This window comes from Columba livia, chromosome 14 (genome assembly GCF_036013475.1).
Source record: "Columba livia isolate bColLiv1 breed racing homer chromosome 14, bColLiv1.pat.W.v2, whole genome shotgun sequence".
NCBI lineage: Eukaryota > Metazoa > Chordata > Aves > Columbiformes > Columbidae > Columba > Columba livia.
In genome coordinates, this window is record NC_088615.1 from 5,190,998 (window position 1) to 5,218,938 (window position 27,941).

Genomic DNA, 27,941 nt, shown 5'->3' on the forward strand with positions numbered 1-27,941 from the left:
GAGAGTCATTCTGCATGATATTTGTAGGAGTAAACCAAAGAAAATAATATGGAATCAAAGCAAAGTGGGAAGATGTATAAGGCAGGAACTAATGCCTTGCCCATAAACATATACCTGAAAAGATATTCTGGCTCCTAAAAACTACTCTAGAACCACGAGTCTGAAAAATACCAAAAATTAAGCGTCCTTCTATGAAGAAATAGTTTGACACAGGATATGTGAGATCATGGGATTACATTATTTCCTTGTTCCATTTTTGTTGGCAAACATATTTGAACCTGACTTCTATAATGAAGGGAGAGATTCCTGCTGGAAGTTCGCACTTCAGTTTTTGTAAACTGCTGTCACATCAGGTTTACCTATGTTCTCACCTGGCCAAACAGAGAAGCATCAAAAAAACACTGCATCTATGCACATATCATCTGTGAGTCCTCTGACTTCTCTAGTTATTGTTAATGCGAAGCAGAAAGTCCTGATCTTATTTACAAATTCTGCAGGACACTAACACCCACACTTTTGGTTTTGAGGCCGGTAATGTCAAAACAGTGTCTGTCTTGTGGTGAAAAAGCAGATATTCACTCAAGTACCAGGAGATGGATGTTGTTCGTACCTTCTTCTGCTGTTACCACATAGTGTGGAACTCCTTGTGGAGTAAATACCCAGGGAGTCCATTAGCATAGGACGTTTTCTTTGATCAGTCCCCGGAGGATTCACCGGTTTGTCCACAGAAGAGGTGGAAAAGTCTTTACTTGTGATGATTCAGTTACTCTTTGAAGTAGGAGAAAACTATTTTCAGTATCACTGGTGCACTGAGTACATACTCTGCATGTTTTCTCCTCATATGTACTCTCCTGAGCCATCCGGCTCCTTCCTTCCAAACACATGAGTTCAGGAATATGTTCCTGTACCTTGCACAGATAATCAGGTAATGGATTCTTGTCTTGTCGTGCACTGGAGGCACACAGCACTCTGCACCGCTCAGTCCTCTGTACGCAGCTCAAAAAAAAATGGATGAAGATAACATATTTGTCTTCTGATGTAGAAAGACTGAAGAAAAAACTAATACAAACTTTCAGGTTTGACTCCCCGCCTCCAAGAATGTCTGCATTCACATCAGAATCCCGTTTTCCCACTCCCTATACAATGCAATTTGAGAGAATTTCAAGACTCTTCAACATGTTGCTTTTTTTCCCTTCGTTCCTTACAAACTCCAGTGCACACGCAGACACCTCATCAGCTTGCTGGGTACCTCTTCCTAGTTTGCCACAGTTTCAGAGAAAATCATGCAAAGGGAGAACAGAACCACCTTGAAATATCAACATCAGAAATGCAGTCATTAAATCCAGGCTGTTCTCCTGTGTCCCAGGCTCATTCCTGTTCAGAGCTTTCAGGTCCAACCCACTCTGAATTTGAGATCCATGGATGTGTCTAAACATTCCTCCACAGTCAAACACAGGGTTTTCTTCCCCAGGGAAGAACTTAATTTGGGAGTTCACAGAACTGGAATAGCAATGTCAGTTCTCTTAGTTTTTGAGGCTGTATCCTCAGGAGAAATGCACTTGCTGGATTGTGTGGTTCAGGACTGTACTCAGTTGCTGATTCTGCTTGTAAGCTGCAAACCGCATTTTTGTTGAAACCAAAGCTTGCATTTGTTGAGGCTCTGGAAGACCTGGGGATATCTTGTCTGTCTGGAAGTACCAGCCTCTGCCCTCTCCTCCCCAGGCATATGGCAAGTGTCTATGGTAAGAGGATTCCTGTTAATGCTTTGTGTGGGGAAAATCCAGCCATCTGCCGTCTCAAGACTCTCTTAGCTTCACTTAGCAGCCAGCGCCGTGATTACAGATCAAACTCGGAGATTTCACTCAGCTGATACAGCAGAACAGAAAAGGATGGACGGTCATCTTTCCTCTGAGCAGGGGAGGGAAGAGAGCAGGAGAACATTAATGTCAACTTGAGAGGAATGGCGAGGTTAGGAAGGAAAACCTTGTGAAGAAACTGAGTATTAACAAAAATACAATCTATTGTTACAGCGAAAATGCCAACGGAAGAACGAGCTTCCTTCTGTACAATGTTTCTTTTCTACTGGAAGTGAATATTGCCTAGTGGACACTAAGTACCTCATAATGGGTTGGCTGTCATTTTTACTATCACTGTTAAAACTCTGCCCCACAGATCTGCAGCTTTTTTAGGAAGCAAACTGCTGAATTAACTTGAGTTAGGTGCACTACATAGAATGCTCAGTGAAGTCAACACATTCTATAGAAAAAGCAGCTTAAAGAAAAGGCAAAGAGCCTAGAGTTTGCATGCTATGCTGGTGCAGATGAAAGCTACAGAATGCTCAGCTCCAGGATTTTACCTTGTGTTAGCATGTGGAGTGTGTACCTCTCTCTCCCCTCCTAAAAGCCAAAGGGAAGAGAGATCTTGTCTTTGGAAACTACAATACTAACCATCATCCAGCAGTGGCTCATGACCTCATAAATCGCCTTGGAGGCCAGCTTGGGTTTGTAGAGCCGAAATCCTGCATTGATTTCTTCCACCACTTCTCCATTGGTACGATTCTCATAGGGGATTTTCCCTTCACTGAAGACCTCCCACATCAGCACTCCTAAAGGAAACAAATGAGAAAAATCACAAAAAAGCAAATAGAATCCTTAGCAGGCCCATGGCCATCTTCCACCTGCCCTTCTCTGCAGTTCGGCATTGGTGTCTGTTACTTGGAAAAGCATTTTCACTCGGATTCTCAGTGCACTTCTGAGAAATCAGGCCCTAACACAGCTGTACAGTTTGAGGATGCCAACTAGGATCTCTGCAGCTGGACTGCAGCAGTTTGGTCACTGCAAGTTTGACTTCTCTGCATCCTACTTCATGATAGTCTAGCACGACAGGAATGTCTTTCCCCGTGAGTCAGTGAGGTCTAAGTGTGTTACATGTCATAAAGCAGAGAAGTGTCTCATGTCTCCTCCCAAACTGTGAAGAGGGAATGCTTGTCCATGTACTCCATCCAGATGTGTAATCTGCGAAAGAGAACCCACTTTTGATCACTGATTCAGTTTATCTATTTTTGCTTCCAGTTAGTCAACAGAAGAGACATGTCACTGATCCTGCCTGCAGTGTGTCCTACACCAGGATCTGCTTGCATTTTGGTGAGACTCGGGAGCCGGAAAGCAACATGAACTGCTCCATTCCTGTTAGTCAGCTTAGCCTCGGTGCTGGGAAATCACCACCTGCAAAACATCCCAGGTGGTGTGATTCACTGGAATGAATTCACATGCAATGATAGTAGAATTTCAAAGGACTGCAGTGTATTTTTCCTCTTTTCCTAAACAGTCAAATGTTTTCTTATGATTACTGTTCAGAGCAGTACAGAAACTCATGATTCTCTAATGTAGTGGAAGAGCAACAGGTAAAGACAAAAAGACTTTGGAATATGTGGTGGTTGGCCACCAGATCAGAGAGGCTGGGTAAATTGAGTGAATGCAAGGCATCTGTGTTATTGTTAGGTTTAATTCCCTTGGTCACCTAAGATGACTGACTTGGTAAACTGTGTCCACATTGTGTTAGAAAACAGACAGATGGGTAGACTGGTTTGCAATAAAATTGTGTAACTCCACAATCAGCTTTGCTAAATAATACCTGCTTTCCAGCTTTGAATTCTTCACATAGGAAGATGCACAGAGATTGCAGCTCCTCACCAATGGTATTTGCTCTACTGAAGAATAAGCAAAGCAGTTGTACTCCCCCAGTGTGCAGATTCCTGCACTGGGAATTTCTCACACCCACTTTATTCTCCTGGGCATAGCAGGATTTCAGGCCTGGCAGAAGAGATGAACGGGCTGCAGAGCAGCAGAGCAGAAAGCTTCTCACAGTCATGAGACCATGACATGACAGAGAAATCCTCTTATGCAAACCCCACTGGATGGGGAGATAACAAGTCTGACAGATGTACAACTCTGTTTTCTGCACATTTCACAAAGAAGGACTGACCAACGCAAACAAAGCTCACCAGTATTTCATTCAGCCCTGCAACTGGAGTGAGCCAACTTCACCAGGCTTGGCTTGACTGTAAATCAAACTGAGAAGCCTTTTTGCAAACATCTGGCTCTCAGTGTACAGTCCAGTTTCCTATTTGTGAAGCAGAACAACATTCTGACCAAAGTAGCAACTCTCCCCATGTCATTGCCACTTTGCTGTGAGGTGTCTGAGATAGCTCTGCTGGCAAATGTCCCTTGGTGTTATATGGTGAGACAGCCTCCTCCACATGCCAGGGCACATGGAAAGAGGAATGGTGCTCTCTGAAGCATATCTGGGTTGGGTTCTTTAAGGCTGTTGCGTGGGTCTGAGCACCCCCACCACAAGAATGCACAGCTTGAAGCAGCGTGAGCTCCACAGCAGGGCATGGGAGAGGGAGGGGGAAGCACAGAATTCACAAGTGCAGACTAGCAAAGGTTATAATCCTGCATTATTTACTGCTGGGCCCAGAGCTGAGTGGCACCCCATTGACTGTGTGCTGTGCACCGCACACTGCGCCGATTCATTCTGCAGTACCGTGATTTGCATGTTAGCTGGAGATGCGCCAGATGTGTTAGTGTGCCAGATCAACAGGCCAGGGGACAGCCTTTGTTATCTCCAGTGCCAAAGACTTGGGGGAAAAAGATATACAACGGCTTTCTTATCTGTGAGGGTCCAGAAGGGAAATGAAAGAACAGATGCAAATCATAAAATAATTCATTGGGGAGCAGGAAATGAGGGGAGAAAATGTGAGCAGTGAAATAATATTTTCAGATTGCCAGAAAGCAAATGGAGTCAGCAGAGCAAACTTGGAAAGGCAGAGGGTTTGAGTGGAGCATCAGTGCCCTGCAGAGAAACGAAGTGCCCAAATGTCTTTCCTTTCCTTACATAGTCTTGTCAGTGACTCTCCGCTCTTTCCTTTGACACTCCTGCTATATCACCATGAAACAGAGTTCATTATTTGGTGTTGTATAACCTTGCATAGGTACAATACACTAAGTTGGCAGTATTTGCAGTGTTCCAAAGCATCTAGATAGTTTGCTATTATTTCCTTTCTTTCACTTAAATGACTTAGGCTTGCTTTACTAAACCATTATTCAGGCAAAACACCCTTGGAGCCCAAAGGATGTAGTGTTTAGGAGACTTTACTTGAGGATAAAGCCCCCAGTTTTTTTCCAAGCTGGTGTTTGTTGAATTTTTTTCCATTCTAACATTTGATTCTTACCAAATGACCAAACATCAGATTTGGTGCTGTAGTTGCTGTAGGAGAAAACCTCTGGAGCAGACCACTTGACTGGAAACTTGGTACCCGTGGAGCTGGTATACTGGTCATCAAGAACAATCCTGGAAAAGGAAAAAGAGGGAGTGTGCTGAGTAACCCCTCTGTCCCGTGACAGCCTCACAGGTAATGGGCACAGCCTTGGCATCATTACCTTGACATCCCAAAATCAGACACTTTGACCACATGGGATTCCCCCACCAGGCAGTTCCTGGCAGCCTGCAAGAAAAGAAGGTGCAAAGGCAGAAGGTCAGAGCTGAAAAACTATCACAGCCACTTGGTTTTATCCTGGCAGAGCAGATAGTGCTTAAAAAAAGGAGAATCAAAGTGACATCAAAGAGGGCAGAAACTTGAGGTTTTCAAGCTTTCTATACATTTTATGGCCATCATGTTCCTGTTGCCAAGAAAGCTCTTCAACCATCAGCCTTACTTGTAGGGCTTGTTGCCCAGAAAGGGCAGAGAAAGACTCACATCTATCCACAGTTCTTGCTCCCCTAACAAAACAGCAGCAGTGACCGATACAGATTGATTGAACACCATGCAATTAAAAGCATTTTATCAGAAAGAGATGTTTATGCATATATTAAAATAGGTCTTTTTGGCACTTTCATTTAGACATGAAGAGTGGTCAGTCCTTGGGAACTGTGGGAGTTGGGGCTCTCAGGGAGCAAAAGAGTCAACTCAGAAAAAGAGACAAACTTTGTGTCCTCGTTTCTTCTCTCCCAAACACAATTAAGGGAAATAGATTAATCAGCTCTCCAGAGGACGTGTTTTGGCTTTTTGTTTGTTTTCTGAAGTATTGATGCTGCTTCTGCAATAAGGGGTAATACTTGATCCCCTGTCAACAGATGGGCAGGAGTGCGAAAGCTGAAATTAAGGAAGGGAGGAAGCACAGGGAAAAGCCCAGCAGCAGCAGAGGAAAAGTCTGTCTGCGACCAACATACCAGGTCTCTGTGGATGACAGAGTTTTGTTCCAGATAAGCCATTCCTTCACACACATCTTGGCACATCCCCAGCAGAGTTTCCTTTGAAAAACTGCCCCTCTGGCTCCTCAGATAGTCGGACAAGCAGCCATTCTCCATGAACTCAAACACCAGGCAAATGGGAGTGTTCTCAAAGCACACGCCATAAAGCTGGACCAGCTTGGGGTGAGACAGCTTCCTGTGGGATGGTGAGGGAAGGTTGGAAAGAGGCTGAAATAAGCTCAGTGCCTTCTGTTCTTACAGCAAGTGTGTTATACATATGGCTGCCTATGTCATCCTGCTGTGGCCCTCACTCTGCAAAGGCCAACTATGAAAGCAGAAAGAAGAAAATGTATAGACCAGGTCTAACATCATGTAGCACTATTGTTCCATTTTAATGGTAACGGTCAGCAAAAGACTTTTCTGCATGGAAGATCATCCAATCAAACAAAAATAAAATCAATTTCTGTCTATTTTGAAGGGAACAAAGTGTAAAAAATACAGGCAAAGTAAATAAAACCAAAGAGAAATATTTTCAGTTGTGCAAAGAAAAAAAAGATTGCAGGTAAGAGTTTTCAATAAAATTTCCCTCAGATGTTAAGAGACTTCTCCATCTAATTATTTTTGAGAAAAACCACCTTGCTTTTCAAAACATGCCATCCATTAACCCTGCCTTTCAGAACAGCAGAGATCTCAAAGACTATTCTGGATATTGATAGACTTAAAAGTAGAGCAATTCACTTACACCTTGAATTGCCTTCCTCTGTAATCACTAGAGCTCACTGGTGTCTCTAGATACTATTTAGATACATAGTAGATAATCCAAGTTTAAATTACCCATTCATATTCCTGAACATTATCACAACCTATTGGTTCAATCTTACGAATCCTACGGGATCTGGTTTTCTTGGTGAATCTACTACTTACATCAAGACTTTAGCTTCCTCGATGAAATCCTCTTCAGACATCGCTCCTTCACGAATGGTCTTTATGGCTACCTTTGTCTTCTCCAGCAAGTAGCCAAGGTAGACCACCCCAAACTGACCACTGCCAATTTCCTGTACACGGGTGAGCTCAGAGGGGTTAATGACCAATTTTCCTGTTGATTGTAAGGGAGAAAGAGTAAGGTTCTAGCAGTAAAATGACAAACAAAAAGCTTTTGTGGGTTAAACATTGAGACAGGACTTGGAATGAGATTCTGACTGTCCCTCAAGTTGTCTATCTGACCTTTGGTAGCTCATTTGTCTGATCCATGCTGCAGGGCATGTTCAGGAATAACAATATCCCCCTTTGTTTCCCTATTTGTCCTGTCTATCCAGTTCTTCAGGGAGCATGGTTTCTATCATGCATATGTGCACTACCAAGCACAACATGGTTTTTAATTTCTTTGATGTCTCCAAGAGTTACAATAAAGGTGATACTAACAAAATTCTATAGACAAAATATGCATATGGAGGCACCTTAAAGGAATAACTCAGCTTTCATCAAGTTATGCTATGCTTCTACTCCCATCAGCTTTGTTTAGCATTCATTTTGGCATCTAGTGTTGACTTCATTGAGACCCCGGGTATCTCATCACCTCCATCAAGGCACTGCACGATCAGTTCATTCAGTTACCAATGGTAATGAAAAGATGATAATCTAGTGAATAGTGCAGTGTAAAGATCTGAAGAAAGCTATTTATTGTGGTGATAGTCAGATGAATATTCATCAGCATCCATGGAGATATTCAGGATCACTCAGATAACCAGTGAGGAGTGCAATTCCCAGATAGAGAGTACCATACCGTAGCTCAGCCCTGCAGTGATTGGGGCCTTTTTTCTCCAAGAAGAGACTGCATACCGCAATCGAGTGACAAGGCCTGAATAAGAGAAGATGGGTTCCAGTTATTGTCACAGTCATGGGAAGTGTGGCTGTCACTACCCCAGAAGGCCATCTGGATACTGGAAGCAGATTTATTGTACTGAGCTCTCAGTTCCACTTGAGGGCAGTTGAACCTCTATTCAGACTGTGATTTCCTGCCTGCTAAAAGGAAGCCAATTCTGAGCAGTTTCAGCCCATTTTCCATTTTTGCTCTGTCAGAAAATGTGAGCTGTGAGTCTCTATTAACTCTGATGAAATTCCAAATTATACCTTTTATTATACTTCTTATTTGTAGTGTAGTTTAGAAGCCCAGGGTTTCCCTTGGTACTCCTGAATGGTAGGGATGCGAGTCTTAGTCTTTGGTGACTCCCATGTCTGACTACGGGTTCTAGCCGTGTTCCTAACTTTGTGTCCAATCAAGTCCCAGAGATATATCACCTCCTGGGCAAGAAGGCCTTGAAGGGTAATTCAAACAGGTAGCTTGGTCTGGCAGTGGTCACACACCCCCACGGGCTTTCTACAGTATGTCATTACAGCATCTGTGTTGATCATATCAGCCTCAGAAGGACAACCACAATGAAGATGTAATGCTGGAAGCTGGCCTGAGATGGTGATTTTTGTGTCATCCAAGTGCCAGGATAAGTAGAAGAAAAGGTGATGCCATTTGACATTTCACAGTAAGGACAGAGATCTTGAGAGCTCTCCTTCATTCAAAACCTTCACCTGGATGCATGGTAAAACCACAGCTTCCCTGGTCAGCATTGGCCTCCACTCACCTGCCGCATTGTGCTGGTGATAGTTGATGAGTTCAGGGATGCAATCAAACACATGCTTTTCTGCCAAGTAATATCGCTTGGGAAAGTCAGTTGTCTCATTGATGTGATAATGCTTTATAACAGGATTGTTGTCCATGCTGAAAAAGAGGAGGTTTTCTTTGGGATTGCAGCAAAAAGACAGGAATTCAGGGTGTAAATGGAAGAGGAGCAAGTGAGCCAAGGGGATGAACCTTCACTACTCAGAACTAAGGGGAGGGGAGCAAGGAGTGAGCTGCAGTTGGTAACAAAAGCTGTGTACTTGTATGTTTTCCCTCTCACTCACAGATGGTCTCATCTCTAGAAAGGCTGAGGTTTCCTGATAAGAGTGGGTTGAGTACCAGGCTTCTCTGCCTCTTCTTTCTGAACCAAAACTTTCTGCCCCATCACTGAAACCCTTTCACTAGTCTTGTATTACCCAGCTCTGATGAGTCCATGTTGATCTTACCGACACTTCACTTGGGGTACAATTTTCTCAAAATTACAACCCCAGTGATGTCTAAGAGACTATTTATAGGCATATATTTATATGCAGGGAGAAGTGGACCCTTTAATACACTTTGCGAATGTTAACTAACTCTTCTGCCTTTTTTGGAAGTGTTTTCCTCTATTATTTTCATGAGCCTTCTGCTCTCTCTTTATAATGCCAAAATAACTAGAGAGATTACACTCTCACGGAAGCCATTTCATTGATGTAATTGATGTGAAAAGCTGCTGAGGTCAGCTGTACCTTAGTGCTTTGGTGAAAACAGAGACTGTGTACATGCCAGGCTGCCTCGAATCTCTCACCATGAAGGCACCTTCCCTACCCTGTAACCGAAACAAAGGAGAGAAAACGTGTTAGAGACATAATGGAAAAAAAGAAGTGGGCTGGGGGCAGAGCTCTGCTCGTTTCAGCCCTGTCTACTGCTCCGTCACGAGGATGTGCTAAACATGTAGGAAAAAAAAGAGCCATGAGCAGCTGCCAGAGCTCGGTGTGTTCCATGCACAGCTCTGATGGCTGCCCAGGGCCTGCAGGTACACCCAGCTGGCTTCTCGGGTGCTGTGTATTTTCAGCTGGGTTTCCTGAGGAAATGAGACTTATGCACTCGTGCTGAGTATGCGTGGGTGTGGGTACAAAAGCATGTGCCTCTCTGTGCCTCCAAGCCTCTCCTCTAGAAACTCTGAAGCCATTGATTGCTTTCAACCCTATCTGACAGAACATTGGCGATACTAATTTCACACAAGTTCAATGAAATATGCAGCTGAGTGGAAAGGCAAACCCCTTTGAGTGCCCTTCACGGAAAGAGCAGCTATAAAATCAGAATACAATGTATTCAACATCAAAGAATCCATATGGGAGATAATTTACCAATCTACCACAAATGGGAAAAGTTTGGACAAGCACCTGCCCTTTCATAGTTACCTAAGTTATATAATATCTAAACATAAATGTGTAGGAAAGCAGGCTTCCCCCACTCTGGCACTCACAAGACAATTTTCCTTTTTATTTTTTCACTGTAATTGTTTTCTACTAATCTGAATGCTAAAATGTATCATAGGCCACGATCCTGCAGGGCCAGGCACTAATGGATCAGGTGGCAGAGAAGAAGATTTACCGTCACAGTTTGAATGAAATATGCTGTGCTTACCTACCTATCAATAATAAAAAATGCATTTTTCTTCTGTTTGCAGAAAAAGATGCTTTTCATACGGCATCACAAGTGCCTGATTATTTAAAAATTCTTTTAGTTCTATGATCTCCTATGGTACGGGTCCATGCATGGTGCAGTGATCTTATTTTTCATTTTGGTCCTACCAGCGCAACTTTTCTGTGGCAACTACCCCTGTGTGGCTGCAGAGCCTTCTGGTTCAAAACCTCAGAACCCCCATAGCTCCCCCCAATATGTGGCAACTAAAGGAATTTTTAACACCACATAAAAATGCTTTTATTTCCATAAAGTACTATCATTCCAAGAAACAACACGGTATTTGGATCTCCTGTTAGTGTGAGAGTTAATTTAAAAACTAAGGTTGTGTTTGTGTGGAAAAACTCAACAAGAAGTTTGTTCTTTTTGTTTTCACTACGGTCTTCACTGGAAAACCCTGGCTCAACTGAAAAATTACAGATGTGTGCTCACATGCACACACACTAAACTAAAAAAAAGCCAAACTCATACTTTTGGCTTTCGCCCAAAATATTTCAGCATGAGATTGGTTAGATTTTCAGAGAACTACTGGCATCTGCAGGCCTCCCGCAGAGACAGAGAAGATGAGCTAAAATCATGGTTTTCAGTTGACACAGTGTTCACAACCAGTGTTTTCCATCAGCCCCAGTCAGTGGGTGTGTTTGACCGAAGAAGGATGGCTCAGAGCTCTGCCCACGCTCGGCTGCCATGGAAGAGAGAGGGGTTGCTAGTGGTCCTTTATCTTGTATTGCACACTAAGAAGAGCCAAGGACAGCAACACAGCAGGGACCCAGGGTTCAACAGTCTCTCACACAAAGTAGCCTCCCTAGGATTCTCCTTATGTCTCATTAATTAATTATTATTGCCCATCCACTCCGCACGTAACACTGGTTTACCTCATCCTTGAGGAGTGTTTCTGCTTTGCTTCTGCTGATGTTCTTATTGTACCATCTGAAAACATCAAAAGACTCCGAGTCAGCGTTTTGAGGCTGTTCAAGTTTCTGCTCAAAAGCCTCTGAACTGAGCACCCCCAGCGCTAGCAACGACACATTCTGTGGGGCAGGGACATTGGAGGCTTGTAGCTTCTATAACAAATCCAGGGCATACAGAGGTACAAGAAAAAACGTAGGCACAACTTACTCATACATTTGCAGATTGTCAGGCGATTTTTCCACCAGGTAGCTACTTGGCACGTAGCCTTCATGCCTGTTAAAGTGCAATACAGCATGAGCATGCTAGACAGACAGGATTTTCTTTGCATCTGTGAGAGTCAGCCCTGAAGGATTTGCTTGCTCTTTGCATTGATAGAAATGCTGGTTGTTATGTACTTAGTAGGGTTACTTGGCAAAGGAAACAACTTGTAGAGTTTCACAGTTTTCCCCCTGCATGTACGACAGCAAATATCATCCTGAGCTAAGGACTGTTGTTTTGATTTGTTTTGTTTTTACTTAATTTTTGGATTCTTCAGCTGCCTGGATACAAGCAAAATAAAATAGAAGAAAGTTACTGTAAATAATCTTCCATCACTCTTGTTCTGTATATCAGAAGATGCTTCACAGAAGTTACACTAGGGGCCAGCATATATGTCAATGGAAGAACAAAGTGGATTTAGGAATGATTTGTAAACTCGCTGTTGAAAAGTGACTTACCCATTCTTATCTTGAATCAGCCACCAATGTTCCTCAGAGCTGTCAATCACATAATACTCCTCGTTATATTGTAACGTCAGCTCCTGCGGATTCTGGGCTTCATAGTCATATATGGCCACAACTAAGGCTTCCTTTGGGTCTAGTAGCATTTTCTGCACAAATTAGGGAAAAGGGTCATCATAGTCATATTCATAAAAAACAATGGCATGCTCTCTAAAATGATGTTTCCCTGGCAGCACTGGTGTCTTCTGTGTTCAAAAGCCTCAAAGCTAGGAAAACACGCCAAGGTGTCTAGTGGGGTATATTGACAACATGAGAATTTTTAGCACTTTCAAACAATGAAATTCATATAAAAATTTCAGCTGCACAGAAAACAGTTATCTACTCCTTCTTAGGGCAGGATTACCTGTCTGATCTATTCTTCACAAATGTTTCCTAAATCCCTCTTGAAAGCCTCCAGTGATAAAATCCCCCTGGCCTCCCTAGAGGGACTGTCCCCATGCCCTGCTGCCCTCCAGTAGGACGCAGCCCTGACAACCACCCTGCTTCTCCCTTCTCATTGAGTAAGTCAATGACATTTTGTCCCATCCACAAGTGGGTTTGGAAAATCACTTTTCTCACATCCTTCCTACTTCCCCAGTTTCCCTTTTTATAGATTAAAACAAAACAAAGCCTAACAAACCACCCCACATTTGAAACTCCACTAATCATTGGAAAGTTATTTGTGAAACCAAGCTGGGTTTGCAGGACAACCTTAATTTAGTGGGATGCTGCTGATTTATAGCTTATGAAAACACAGGAAAAGGTAAAGGGAATGCCCAGGGAATGTTAGCACAGGTGATATTCTAGGTCACTGCACTGTGATGAACCTTAATGTGGATATTTTCAGTGCTGCTAGTTACATACACAGGGCACTAAGGACAGCTTAGCGTGTCTCACTGCACTCACCCAGTTATCTTCAGGAGTGGGGGGAAGAGGCTTCTTTGAGGCTGAAATGAAATCAAGAAAGCTAATTTGAAGTAGATCTGAACATAACCAGGGATGAAAACACCAAAATAATGAACTGATAAAGGTGACACAAACCCACTGAATAGCAAGTCTTGGTCTTTCAGAGTAAGATGTGCCAACAGCCTGCACCTACACAGTGGCTCTCAGCCACACGCCATGGGTTTGAAACTGGTGTACAGAATACTTAAGGAATCACCCAGGTACAAGCAAAAAGCATCTTGGGTGAAAAATGATTGACTGCTTACATGCTTTTTTCAGGAGACAAAGTAAAGATTGTGCTTGGCCATTAAAACCACAGAGGAAATACAATTAGGACAAAACAGGACACACAGGATTAAATGCACATATCTTAAGAAAGTTGCTATGGCTTATTGACTGAACACAGCTGGTCAAGTTTTTAGTTCTCCATCTCATTCCAAAGACAGCACCAAGCATCACACAGGGGAAAATGTTAACTCAAAGCAAAGAATGCCATATACAGTAAAATCTATGCCAGAATATGGAATGTCCCAAGAAGCCAGCAATATGTCTCTTGCTGGAAACGTAACATGATATTCTTTGATGTTCTGTATGAGACAGATGTGATCCTTTACTTTTGGTAGGAATAAATATTTTCAGTTTCAGGATGGTCTTAACAAATCCCATACCATTTTTGGTGGGGTCATACTCCACACAGCCAGCTGCCATCTTCTCTGTCTGGGCACAGCATCGCCACTTGCCATCTATCCAAAAATCTGGATGGCACTTTGAAAGCAAACTGTTGTTGTTTTTGGTTTCTGCAAGACATTAAGGGAATAAAAAACAGGGGGAAAATGAATTTATTTGCACTCGCATCAGTTCTGAAAGACATCTAGTACTGTTTGGGAATAATCCACACTTTTAAGAAGCTGCTTATTATTTTCAAATCAAGCTTTGGTGAATATTATCAGCCTCCTCTGTTAATGTTTTCCTTTCTCTCAAAAGGAGTGAATGCCACCAATAGCCTTCCTGCTGGTGATGGAACCCATACCTCTCTACCGCAGGAGAACAGAATCCCACCAAAGTGACTCTCTCTTTAAACTGATAAACACCAAAACCACAGAAGGAAGGTCTCAAAAAGAGAAAGAAAACCTGACAGGTCATATACTGATGATTCCCATGAAAGACTACAGCTCTACAGTATGTGTATATGTGGGACCCAGATGCTGCTTTGTCTTGCTGTTCAGCAAGAGCTGTACATACTGGCATTCACCAGCACTAAACATTTTTTGCACATGTAAAGACCAGTCTTGAATATTAGTGTGAGTGATTAAAGGCTCTTTTTGAAGTTAAGCCTCTCGATCTCTAATAATAATTTTCCTAAAAAGAACAAAAAAATTCTGCTGGCGTGTTTCAAGAGACTATTAAAATTATCCAAGTAAGTGGACAATCCCCAGACATTGAACAACAAGAGATGATAAAGTAGAAGCTTGGAGCAGGTGCTCTCCAGAAGGGAAACAACTGGTTGCAAGAGTAAGCGCATTAACTTAATATTATATCAGGCACATTTTTTTTCAGAGAGAACAATACAGCAGCTTGTGTTACACAGCAGGAAAAAGCTATGACGGGTCTGGTGCAATTTTCATGTAACTGAGTAACACCTTCCTCATGTACTATGCTTCATTTCTGCCTGCAGTGGTTAGTTATTGTGCCTCTGCTTCAGAATCGTTGCAGTGAACTACAGCACCATTCAGGAGGTGAACAGGAAATAAAAGCTACCCACAAAATTGTTTTTAATATTCATGATTCTCCAAGAAGGTTTTGATCTAAACAAAAGACAAATCTATTAGTAAGAGCTGCAAAATCTCTCTTCCACCCAGAAAAGATTAATTTCTAAAAAAAAAATAGCCATATACAAATCCTCATCTCTTCCTGAATAAGAAACCTCAAATTACAGTAACGTATTAACAGTTTATCCTAGAATGAGGCAAATAAGGCATTCTGTGTTCAAAATTTCCACTCCTGTTGAAAACACATGCACCCAATTTGTAAACAATTTGATTTTATAACCTCATTTCCCATTACCAGTTTGCATGCTTAGACAGAAGACACGACTCCTCTTGCACATTTTCTCTGGATTATAGCTTGTAGAGAAAACTGGTCAGGGATAAGTAACTTCAACATTTAGGTGGGCACAGGGGTTTTATTACCTTCCTTCAGTGTAAAGACCCATCTCTGCCGGCTCTCACGATTGGGTGCAAACACATAGAGGATGTAGTTATCGTGGATGATCTGGAGAGGGGAGTAAAGAAGGGAGAAAACCATTAGAGACAATCCTAGATACGCCGGGCACGATGGAGTCACTGAAGGAACAAGGCAGCAGCCCCCATACCAACAATGTACACACAAAATGATGATGTGGGCAAGCGGAGTTAGCAGAGCGTGTTCAGAGCATCTCTCAACCTCATTGACTTTTGATTATTTAAAACAGAGTAGAAACCCCGATCAAGAAATAATTCTAGACAAGCAATGTTCTAGCTCAATTTTATGCTGTTAAAAAACGGCAGTGAAATCAACGCAGATGTAGCAATTTCAATGTACAGAGAGTTCAGCCTGACTTACTCACTGACTGCAGTGATTTTGCTAATGTATCTCTGGGGAAATGACATCTGTTTCTTAGCAGTTTCTTGTGAGATACTTTCACTTAAGATCTACAAGCCAAACTTAGCTTTTCTTTGACAATATAAAACCTGAGCAACTCCCTGGACATTATTTGGATTACTATTGTTCTTCAAAGTTTTTAATCGCTTTCTCTAGGATTATAGAGGGGAAATACGAAGCTGGAGCAGATGAACATGGAGCACTCAAGATCCTATTTTCATCATCTTGGCCTTAATGATGAACAAGTGAAGAGAAATACAGAATAATTGTGAAGTTTCAGACCAGGGAGTAAAATAATCACAAGAATTAAAATGACTCAGAAACTGAACCAGATGACTACATTTGCACCTAAAATTTTATGTAATGCTTAATCTAGGTTTCTCTTCCAATATTTAACTCAACAATTGAATTCCAAATGGGACCTGGTCTCATTGATGCACAGATGCTGTGAAAAACTTTGACCCCTCTTTTTAAACAGAGGTTTCTACAAAAAAGCAGCTGTTTTTAAAAGTTTTTTCCAGAGGTGTAGGTGAGGCAATGTTGATTATTGTTTAAAGAACAGGAAACATTTGCTATCTCTTGGCCTGAAGCCCTCGCAGGCACACACAGACAGCTGTGTGACTCAGTTGCTTTGCATGCTATGGAGAGATAAATTATAACCTCTTTTGCAAAAAACAGAAATAGTGGTGGAATAAGCTCCCACTCATTTATAGCCACCCCTGTTGATATTATTGTTATGTCTATATACTGTTTTGACAATCTAAGGCACATTTTGAAATATGCAGTAGAGCGGATCTCCAAAAGACGCGGCCATGAGCATGCACAACCGCACAAAAGCACTCATCTCATGCCGCTCTGCGAGGGGCTCATTGCCAGAGGGAATTTGTGTTGTAATAACTGAGCAAATATTCTATAGTATTTATGCTATAAATGTATCCCATATTTATGTTATAAACGTATCCTGTATGTATTAATAATTAACGCTAGACATGGTTTTCCTCATACTAGAGCTAGCACTGTCCACCTCTTGGTCTTTGAACCATCTCATCACTAAAAGCCATCTCTGTAAGAACAGTCTGGAACAGCCTCCCTGGCACACCACAGCCACCAGTTTCTGATGCAAAGGCTACTGGATGTATTTAGTTTCAGCACCAAATAGGTAAATTGTCCAAAACCCTGGATAGATTACCTGTGTGAAGGATGGGCTTTCTCTGAACATAAGTTAATGGGATAGATTAACATTATGTTAAACGTGGGATAGGATTAGATGATCCTTTCCGATTTAAAACCAATGAGTATAAGAGTTTATGAATCTTGTATTATAATAACAGTCTCTGATTCATTCTCCAGTTCAATTCAAACCTTGATCTGCTTTTTCTTCCTTTGTTGTTATTCACCTTGGTGTTGGGTTCATTGACGACTGCACTGTGAGGGACAATTTTATCGAAATACAAAATGAAGTGATATCTCTATCAGTATGTTCAGAGGACAGACTCACCTGGAAAGGATATTTATACTGACAGGGAATAATGATGTCACTTTTCACAATTTCCACACATTTAATCCTGGAAAGTTCCACAGAACCCTTCAAAGTCCTTTTTTTCTAAAAGACAGATAAAAGCACTTGGTTAGAGCTAATTAGTGTGGATTAAGAGAATAATTAGTCAAGACTGTCATGTCCATAGGACATTTAGATTTAATGGAGCAGAAGCAAAGTAACAGATTATGTTAGACATTTAAAAGTATAAAGAATCATTCCCATATATGGCACCTCTATATGGGTTGCACATACACATATGCACATACACAGATTTCAGCTCAGCACATGGATTCTTAGAGAACCAGTCAAAACTTTTGGCTCAACTTCAGGTTTTATTTTTGATTCCAACAAAATGAAACACCTTTTTAATGAAAAAGAACTATTTTCATGAAGCATTTGGTTTACTAACAGTCCTCTTCCATGCTGAAATCTATAAACCAATGTTTATTTAATTAAAAAAAAATATTTGCGTACTGAGAATTTAAAAACTAAGCATTTTATCTAAAATGTAACATTTTTACTGCATCTGTTTTCCAAGAAACAAAAACACTTTTCTGTTTTTGTTCTGTCTGGGTTTTTAGCTAAGCGAAAACAACAGGAAATTTTGAAGTAAATAACATTCTCAAAAAATTGCCGACAAAACTGTTTCTTTTGGCAGCCTGTGCTGTGTTATCATTCATCCTATACCAGATAGCTGGGTAACAGTATGGGCAACTAGGAGAGGGTAAGAACAGACACCCAGGTATCCCAAGTACCTCGGCATACCCCATTTCCTATGAACCTCCCCGGCTTTGCAGGACCAGGCAAAGCAGGAACTGAGCGAACCCCAGGAGCTGCTACTTGCAGCTTCTGAAGGATTCGCAACAAACCCATTCGCCCTTTGGAGGCAAACGGGTTTCCTGTTTTGATTCGTTTTCAGTACGGATTAAACAGTAGTTGTGTCCCAGCTCAGCTTTGCAACACCGTGACGGAAATTGGTGAAATTTAAAAAACCCCAAAACACAGCAAAAGCTGCTGTTTTTCAAACATGGACGACTGTCAACAGGAGAGAGCATGAACTTCAACAACTGCATTGTACCTGTCCCAGGTTGCCATTCGGAGACACAGCAAGACTCCGACAACCTCCTCACCCTCCCTCAGACCCCCAGCCCAATGCTTTGTGTCCTTTGCCCCCAGCTCTCTCCCGTCCCTTGCTCCCCATGTCACCAGGACCTGGCGGCTCTGCCGTACTGGCAGCAGCCATCCCCACTGCTATGCTGACCCTCTATCTGCTCTGTTGGTACCTTCCATCAGTAAATTTAGCCTAAAACAGGGAAGCAGGTGATGCTACTGGAGATAGGGTGAGGTTTTTCACTGTGTGCTGTCTAACAGCCTCGAAACAGAGAGGTCCCAAGGCTCCTCAAACCTTATTCTTGCTATTGGCAATATTGCCGTTGTATACAGACTTGAGAAAAGACAGGGAAATTATTACAGTGTGGTCTCATATTGCTCTTGCTGGACTTCGCTGGTGAATTTGGGTTTTGTATTTGTATTTGCTTGCAGTTTAACCAGTGCCTCTGGATTTATTGCCAGGACAGCATCTGCCTACATAGCTCTAGGAGGTGGAGTGGGATTTTTTATATCAATAAACCCAAGGCCATAAAGCATCCCTACATGTAAATACCAATTAACTATCAAGAGTATTGCCAAGCCTTGCAAGACATCACTGCATGCCATTTTTTACCATGTATTTTCCTTCATTCCTGTCTATTCACTTATTTCTTTCAGACTTGGCTTCTTCTGTCTCCACAACCTCCTCTATCATTTGTTCTGCCCCTGAGACTTCTACCCCTTCCATGAGACACAAGCCATTTATGTCCTATAAAAACCTTCAATTTTACTAGCATTGAACCCTCCTTCATCTTATGCCTTTGAAGGGCTTAACCACATGCACTCCTCCTCTGAGGCTTTAGGAAGCGATGCTGTGCCCGTCACATACTCTGCTCTTTCACTCCAGGCTGGTTTTTGGTGATATTTTTCCAGACTCTGCTGAGAGTCAGGATGCAGCTTTCTCAAGGAGCTTTGTGCAGCCATCCTGCAGCTCTCATCACCTACTGTGCTCCTTTTAGTCATGTAAACCCAGCAACAGAAGCATTTTATAATCTCACGTTTTAGTGCAATGTCAGGGTGTCTCTCACAGCCAGTGCGTCACCTGGCAGATCGTCATCAGATGGAACTTTGCTGATAAAGAGCAATTACAGTCCCATAGCAGCACAAACAACTGGAATTACTGCTCACAAACCAGGCATTACCCAGAAACTGGGCTGGAAGCTAAACATATCTCTGCTTTTGTGATGTCTGACTGCACTTTAATCCAACAAAAGCAAACGGGCCATTTGGAAGGGATTGGAGAGGAAAAGCCTCTTAAAAGTGGTCTCCAAAAACCTCAGAAGCTTGTTCCTAAAAGGGCTAGACAAAACATGCTGACAGATCCCTATTTGTTGTTTTCAGTCTGCCTGGAGTATAATTGTGTAGATGTTTTAGCTGGTAAGTCAGAAAAAAACGTCAGTACTGTATAATGTGTGGGGAAAGATAACCAAGGCATGCTGCTGTCCCACGAGAAGTCCACTGTGCTGCAGGTCAGTCTGTCCTGTTTTATTTCTTTTGGTCCTTTATTTGCAATATGGCAATTCCAGGAAGGAGGGCTGACAGGTCAGAACAGAGCCAGGTACATCACAAGCCAAATGCATTACAGTCTTCATCTTTGCTGTTTCACCTCCTCTTGCCACACAGCTCCAGGAGCTCTTTCACTGATTAATCCTTTATTTTGTGTCTACTGCATAAACTAGGTGATCACAATGGTCCCTATTTGCCTTAGATACTAGGACAAATGACAATGAGACAATTGACATAGCCCTGCCCTGCAACACAAGAAGGCATCTCACTGTGCTTGCTTGGGAAATGAGCCACCTGCCATTTGTCACGTGCTAAGACTACACAGCCACCAACACCACCACTCGCTCACACCACGGCAGCTTGGCCACACAACCAAGTGAATCACTTTTCAGCATCTCAGGCTCTGGGGCAGGGGAAGGAGCAGGGATGTGGAGCCCATGGTGGAGGTTCAGCAAGCCACCAGTGGCTGCTGGAGGTGACCCAGATCTGTGCCGTGAGCACACTTCCTGACCATGGCTCTGCACACCCAGACTTCACTAATGTCTAAGATCTTGTAAGATATGGAGCTGTGCAGTCTGAGGAATTTGCTGCTTTCTGGCTAACGCTTTGCTGTTGCTATTTGTGAAGCCCATTCATCAAATGTGCTGCACCAAGCATTTGGGCTGAAGGTCTCTTGGTGGATGTTTAAAGGTTTTTTGCTGAACCATGCTGTGATTACCAAAGGGCCCTGGCAAAAAAAAAGGTAGCCCTCAATGCTGGAAGCAGAGGGAAGAGAGGGAGGCCAAATGCTGGGGAGAGGTGAGGCAGGGGTGGGCACAGCCTTATCTTCAGGTCCATGGGAGGAGAGAGCAGGCAGCATTTTTCCGGCAGGCAGAAAAGCAGCATGCCATGTTTTGTAAAGCCAGCTTGGCTCAAAAGTTATGTAAGAACTTGTATCTTGTTTCTTTTGTGCTGGTGAGGGGTAAACTGAGCAATTAAGGTTCATGTGGCCCCAAACTCCTCAGCAGCAGTCACTACCAAGGGCTATCCGTGCTGCAGCCAGGCTTTGCTCGCCCTCTGTCACTGCCACATGTTTGCGTTCACCTCTTTATCTCCCTGGATGCAGAGTTCATAAAACTGTGTTGAATGACAAAATCAACTGCAATCAGTGCCTGAGATGCCTCCATTCATCTAAGCAGTAGAGATGGAGAAGAACACCCAGGTGCGCATACCTATTACTGGCACAAGTGGTTTGACAAGAAAATCAATGTCACCATTAAGAAATAGAAGAAGAAGAGAAAGAGATTCTTGGCTTTCAAATGAACTTTCTAATATGATGGAAGTAAGTATTTTATGTTGCAGAAAAGTGTATGGAACAACTGCTGAATACTATATTAGTTTATTCAAAACTATTATTGACGCTACGAAAGACTTGGAGGAGTGGATTGCAGTAAAGATTCAATGAAAGAAGGGAAGCTAAATTAAATTGACCAAGTGACATCACTTTTTCATTAAAAAATATAAGCTTTAAGGACAAAAAAAAAATGACCAGAAAAGATGAGAAAAATATAAAGCAATGGGAAGGCATTTCAACAGTATCAGTTACAATGCTGATTGTGATGTAAAGCAAAAGCAGGTACTGGAAGCAAAAATGGCTACAGTAGAAAAGTCTAATAACAGGTAACTATTAAGAAATCCCATACTTATTGTAGTATATTCATATTAAGACTATTCCTTCCTTAATGATATAAAAGAAAACTTGGGTTGCAGACTTGGCCCAATCAATAACATTCTCCGACAAAAGAAAGATTTGAACTTTGTAATTTAAAGAAAATGGAAGTATCTGATGATTTCTGGGAAGACACTGCTCAGAAGCAATTTTCAATAATTCTTGAAACATTAAAGGTCAATAAACACCTAGGAAAAGATCTAGCGGGAGCAGAACCAAGTGTGCACAGAAAGTGCAACAAGAAAATTATTGTAATCAACTTCTGGAAGATAAAATGAGTTATTCCAGAAAAAGAGAGCTATTTTTATTATCAGACTCTACCACACATTTGTAGAGTTAAAAAGGCCACAGACACCAGACACAGAACAACCCGCATTTTGCTTAAAGCAATCTTGTCTAGACAGTATCACTACCTTGAATCATGCCGCAGAAATCGTGAGCGGGAACTGCAATAGATGGGAACTTTGTAAATATCCAGAAAAGCACCTGATATGACACATCGGAACAGGTTGCCCAAAGATGTGAAATCTCTGTCTTTGGCTTTCAAGCAGTGGCCAGTCAAAGCCACAGTGGCGTGTTCTAGTGTTGGTGATAGTCCTACTGTGAGCGCTGACCTAACGCTGGCAACTGTCCGGCCCTGAACACCAAGTCTGACTAAATGCATTTAAAAAGTGCCTTCCAGCCAGTGTATCTATGATTCTGTGATTTCACAGTACATATAAAGCAAACAATATGAATTTAATCGTCCTTCAACTCCAATACTATAAATTGGATTATTAAAAAAAACCCATGTTGAATTTAGAGATGTGTACTAAAGGACTCATTTCACATTAGGCACAGGTTTGTACCTTGTATTCATTGATCGTATTGATTTTATTACATAAAAATCCATTGAAAGAGGTGTACATAGATGTCAAGGTGTACAAGAGATGTACATAGATGTCAAGCCTGACTTCTTTGTGGGCGATGTGTCTTACTAATAAATTAGAGATATGCATCAGAAGACAGATGGTATTGCAGATTCTGGCAAGCAAACAAGACTTGTTAATAAATATATGACAAGTTACGAAGAATGACATATCTATTCAGATATGTATTTATTTGGAAGGCAGTCTTTAAAACCATAGTTAATTCACTTTAGATGAAGGTTATAGCTTCATGACTGTTAAGGTATTCAAAATACACAAAGCAAATATTATATTAAACAACAAGAAATAGTATGAATGGTCACTCTAATGAACAGGAACACCAAAACGGAGATCTTCACAAGCGAAGTCTTGGTCAGTTTATATTAGAGTCTTGGGGAAAAAAAAAAAAACAAGTCTTTGCAGGGCAAGATGCACAAGTTGGATTCTGTGTAGAATAATCAAAGTAAAATGGCTTGATGGACCAAGGAACAAAGTGCTGCTTTTGTTGTGGTGGGTAGCTGGACTGCTGCAAGTAACCCAACAGGTAGATAATTCACAGAATGTTGGGGATTGGAAGGAATGTTGAAAGATAATCTAGTCCAATGCCCCCACTGGAGCAGGAACACCTAGATGAGGTTACAGAGCAGCTGAAGAATTTTTAGGGTGCTGACAAAAGGCTATTCACCCAAGTTTAATCCTTTATTCTCCTGGAACAAGAGACTGAAAACAAATTTCAAGACACACTAAAGTGCTATCTTTATATCTCAATATCAAAGATCTGAATGAAGGAGCTCAGGACAAGGCTGATTCATGCTATGTGACCTCTTGAGCATCCGAGCAGTGTAGGAAGGATAGTGCTGATGTAAATGAAAAGCGAACTTGGTCCTTTACTGTGTGCTGAAGCTGAAGATATAAAATCTAAAAACATTTATGTGCCTGAACTTCCCAGGTGTCAGGTGCAACTTTCCCAGCCCTGCAATACTTCTCAGAACGCCTGTATAAGGCAAAATGGCTATTTATGAAGAGTGAAAATTGTGGCATAGGGACAAGGAGCACTTCTCCATAGCTGATCCAGACAGACCCAAGCACTCTCTGCAGGTGTCAGCACCCCGAGATGAGTAGCCCCGATGTGGAGATCATGTAATGGTAACAGTACCGCATTAGCATGGTACTAGCCCAGTGGCCAATCCACTAAGTGTGGCATCGGCCTCAGACATCTGTGCCACTTTTATGCTACAGACGGCTTGAAATACAGGGAGAGATGCTAGTTTCTGGCTGTCCCCATTTAGGCAGGAATGTGACAAGTGGAAGACTATGAAAGAACACCTCTACTTAGTGTCTGAAATACTAAACTATCTCTGTTTAGTCTCCTGTCTGCTAACCTGAAGGATTTACCAAAAACCATAAGCTGTTAGGTGAATCACATACACATAACTCACCAGTTTAAGAGTCTTTTGCTAAGTAAGGACCTTTGAAAGTCTGTCCTAGGCACCTCTCCAAAGGGATTCACTCATCTGCTTCTTCTGCAGTATTGCAAGTGTACTGGCACCCTGAGAGTATCACATAGTGTCTTCACTGTCGGTTATTCTGGTGAGGATAAAACTCATTGAAATAGTTAAAATGATTACTCCCATGTGCTCCTTTACTTACATGCACAATAGCTATAAAATCAGACCCTGCAAATGAAGAATTTTTGCCTGTGGAATTGATTTGCATGTTATAATAAAGGCACTTCTGATGTATTATAGTAGAGACAGGGGCTGAACTCATGCCTATTATCAGGGCTTTGCGTGATGTTAAGACAGCCCTGCATTGTGCACTGTGTAATGAATTCCAGAAAACACAGCTTCTTATTGTTGTCAGTTATTGGGGGCTCATTCTCCTAGTGAGATATGTAAATACCCTTCATTAACATTAATGGCGATTGTGTGCTTGGCCCCTGAGAACAGTGCTTTCTGTCCAGCTGTGGCTGCTATGATGAAAATGCTGTAACAGTTATTGCAAAAATTTGCCATTTTGATGTTAGTTGTGTGGACAGCTTTTGATATCATTTACAGAATTACCCTTGTACTGCTTTGACCTGCCTATTTCCTACCTTCGGTTTGCTACAATAAATGCTTAAATATCTTTTTATACCCACAGTGTCAAAATGCAGAGGAAGGGACTGGGTGCCAAACCCTGTTAAATACAGGCAAAACATATAAGCCTGGGCTCAATGCATAAGCGTATGCTTTACTTTAAGCCACCCAACTGAAATCAGTGGGACTTCTCAAACTGCTAAGCAGTTTGCTGGTTGTTTTGCCTGCCCTTATGCACAGGCTGTTATTACTGAATGACTGGAAACCAGAGAGGTGGGTACTGGACAGTGTTAAGTGGACAGTGAGCCACTGGCACGGTTGGTAAGGGTTTCTTAAAGAAACTAATTGAAAACTTTTAGAGCAAACATCCACAGAGATTTCCCTTGAAAAATATGTACTTTAAAAGCCTGGACAGCTGCTGGCCCCATCTCTACCGTGCAGTACACACGCCTAGGGACACTCCCCATCACTGCAGCCAGCTGGCAGAGAACAGCTCTGTCCTTTTACCACTTTGCCCTAAACCTCCAGAGCAGGGAGACCACATGCAAACTACCTACAGGTAGTGGTGACAGCCTGTGCCGATCCCTGCCAGCCCCACAAATTATCTGCGAGAGTCCTTGGGGAGCAGAGCCAGACCTGTGGCAGGGCCTGTGCCAGAAAATGAGCACTACATATTGCTGATTTCAATGCCTGCACACACTCCCTGGCCCTGGTTCTCTCTTAGGGATGGGCATAGCCCATGTGTTGGGCAGGTACCCTAATTTTCCCTTCACTGGCTGTGAATTCGATTGCTGGGGGTTCATTCTGTTCTCAGCACAAAACAAGACGGTGCTTGCGTGGGCTACCCTGAGCTTTCCTCTGCAGCCTGTCATTTCTTGATCAGGTCAGGATGGTTTAATTTGGGGGAAGATTACTGAAGAGGCTGAGGATCTGTTCTGGGAGCCTTTCACAGGACAAACTCTTTTCTCCTCATTTTGCATGAAGTTCTATTCACGTAACGACCTGATTCGTGTCAGCAAAAAATTAGCATTTCATGGAAAATCTGCCCTTTAATTACAGACATATCCCCTGTCCACCCAATGTGTAGAAGAGCCTTAAGTTACATGTGCATTTACATATACATGTCTACACATATGTAGTATGTACACATTTAAAATACATAACATATAACATAAAGTAGATAATATACCAAACCCTCATCTCACCCGATTGACCTTTAGGAAGGCTAGGGGAGAAAATTTCCAAAGGCATTCACATAGCCCATGAGATCTATGCCCCACTGAAAGTCACCACGTCAGATTTTCCAAACTATTTCAGTGTCTAAAGCTGATGACAAACACCTACTGTGCTTCTGCAATCGTATATAGGCAAAGTGCATGTTGAATTCATCTCAAGTCCACCAAGACTCAGAAAGCGCCAAAGAAAACTAGTTATGAAGATTTCTCTGAATACCTACAGAAGAATCACTTGGATGCTTTTGAAAATTTTACCCAGAATAATTAAGTGTAAGGTGTATAATAGAACTTAAACTTTGAAAATATGGCATTTGAAAGAAAGTTTGGATAGGAAAGAGTCTCAAACCAAATATAGACACACTACACAGCAATAAATATTTTTCTATGTAAATATGGAGGTAAGAAAAACACAGACTACAAAATAAAAGCAAGAAAAACTTCCTTTTTTTACACATTTGAGAGAAATAACTTTCAACTAAAAATAATTGTTAACCCTTAAAGCTGATATCCAACCTCAACTGCATTATGATACAATACAAGGGCACATGATATTTTTCTTGTTGGATTCAGTTTAACTTAATTTTCTGCAACTAAGCAAGATCAGATGGTCTGAACTTGTGAACACTGGATAGCAAGGCCACACCATCCGCAGTTCTGCTCTGAGTACAGCAACAGTGTTTAAACACAATGGATTAACAGCGTGTTCAGTGACTGTTGGAAAACAAGCAATATTATTTACAACCGTAATGAGGCTCAGCAAACATCCAGCTAAACAGAAGAGGGAAATAATTCTCACTTCACTGGAACACTTAGCACAATGGGGTTGCACAGATTGCCTTATAATTTTCTTCATGTTTAGCAAATCGGGGAAAGGCAAGCTTGGGGAAACAATGCCTAGTCTGAGCATGGATCTCATCATCACATCCCTTCCGAAGTTAACTCTGAAGACAAAGTCTGTTACACACGGCAGCTGAATTTTTTTTAAATGCAATGCAAAAGCATTGGTCTGCTGCCCTGAAGAAAAGAATGAGAGTGAAGATCTGTGGATGAGTTTTCCCACAGATGTGATCAGGGTACACTTCTGATCTTTGCAATACACCACTCCAGGTCACCCCTGCCAGGCACAGGCTCACACAGCTGTTACACACCGGTTATAACAGCCTGTGCTACAACAAAACTAGATCTTTTCTATAAAAGAGCAAGGTAGTCTTATTTCTCCATGCACACCAATTGCCGACTGCCCAGAAGCTCTACATGACACATCCAAACACTTAGCAATTTTCAGTGAACAGTGCTGTAGTAAGGACTAGAAACGCCAAATTAATAAAACTTAACAAAGATCATCCTTCCCTCCATTACCATCCTTCCTTTCCTTTAATGAAGTTCATCCTTCCCTCTGTTACTCTATTATGAGAGAGAAAATGGCTGACGTACCCCATGGCGATGTTCATAGTAAGCCAGCTTGGATTTGGTTAAGACAAAGTAGCGCACTTTAAAGTTGGAGGGTGAAGTTCTTCTCTTCTGCTGGGATTTTTTGATCAGCAGTTCCTCCAGGAGCACACAGTTATTCATGGCTGAGCCAAAATTGGTCCTTTCCAAAGACATGGGATACCTGTCCTACACGCTGGGTGCCCGTCCAAGAAACAGACACAAGAAGGAAGGCAGTTAATTTGAAAAAAAATAAAAAAAGGTGTTCAAAAGGCAGCGTAAGTGCTTCGAGCTTTATCTTCCCATCTACAGCAAAGCTTCCTTTCTGTCAAAGCATAACCACATCCTCTCTGAAGTCATAAAATGAACAGCACATGTTGCAATACATGCTAAGGTAAATGTTGTGGAAAAAATAACACTTGAGGGACATTCAGTAGATGTGAGTCAATGATTAAGGATTAATTAAAAAGGGGTGTGGCATGATTAAGCATCTATCTCCCACTCACCCATTCAGTAAATAGA

At 42.0% G+C, this 27,941-nt stretch overlaps 1 protein-coding gene across 1 annotated transcript; it reads right to left on the reverse strand.

Moving 5' to 3' along the window:
- Positions 1-1,662: 1,662 nt before the first annotated feature.
- On the reverse strand, positions 1,663-27,717 carry ITK (IL2 inducible T cell kinase). Its single transcript, XM_005503355.4, has 17 exons — positions 27,426-27,717; positions 17,366-17,470; positions 15,417-15,498; positions 13,896-14,024; positions 13,189-13,229; positions 12,241-12,392; positions 11,732-11,797; positions 11,488-11,542; positions 9,655-9,734; positions 8,889-9,025; positions 8,036-8,110; positions 7,177-7,348; positions 6,232-6,448; positions 5,442-5,506; positions 5,234-5,352; positions 2,448-2,605; positions 1,663-1,908 (listed from the first exon to the last, which is right to left on the reverse strand). The coding sequence occupies exons 1-17, from the start codon at positions 27,594-27,596 to the stop codon at positions 1,837-1,839; spliced, it is 1,896 nt and encodes a 631-aa protein (XP_005503412.1). The 5' UTR covers positions 27,597-27,717; the 3' UTR covers positions 1,663-1,836.
- Positions 27,718-27,941: the final 224 nt, after the last annotated feature.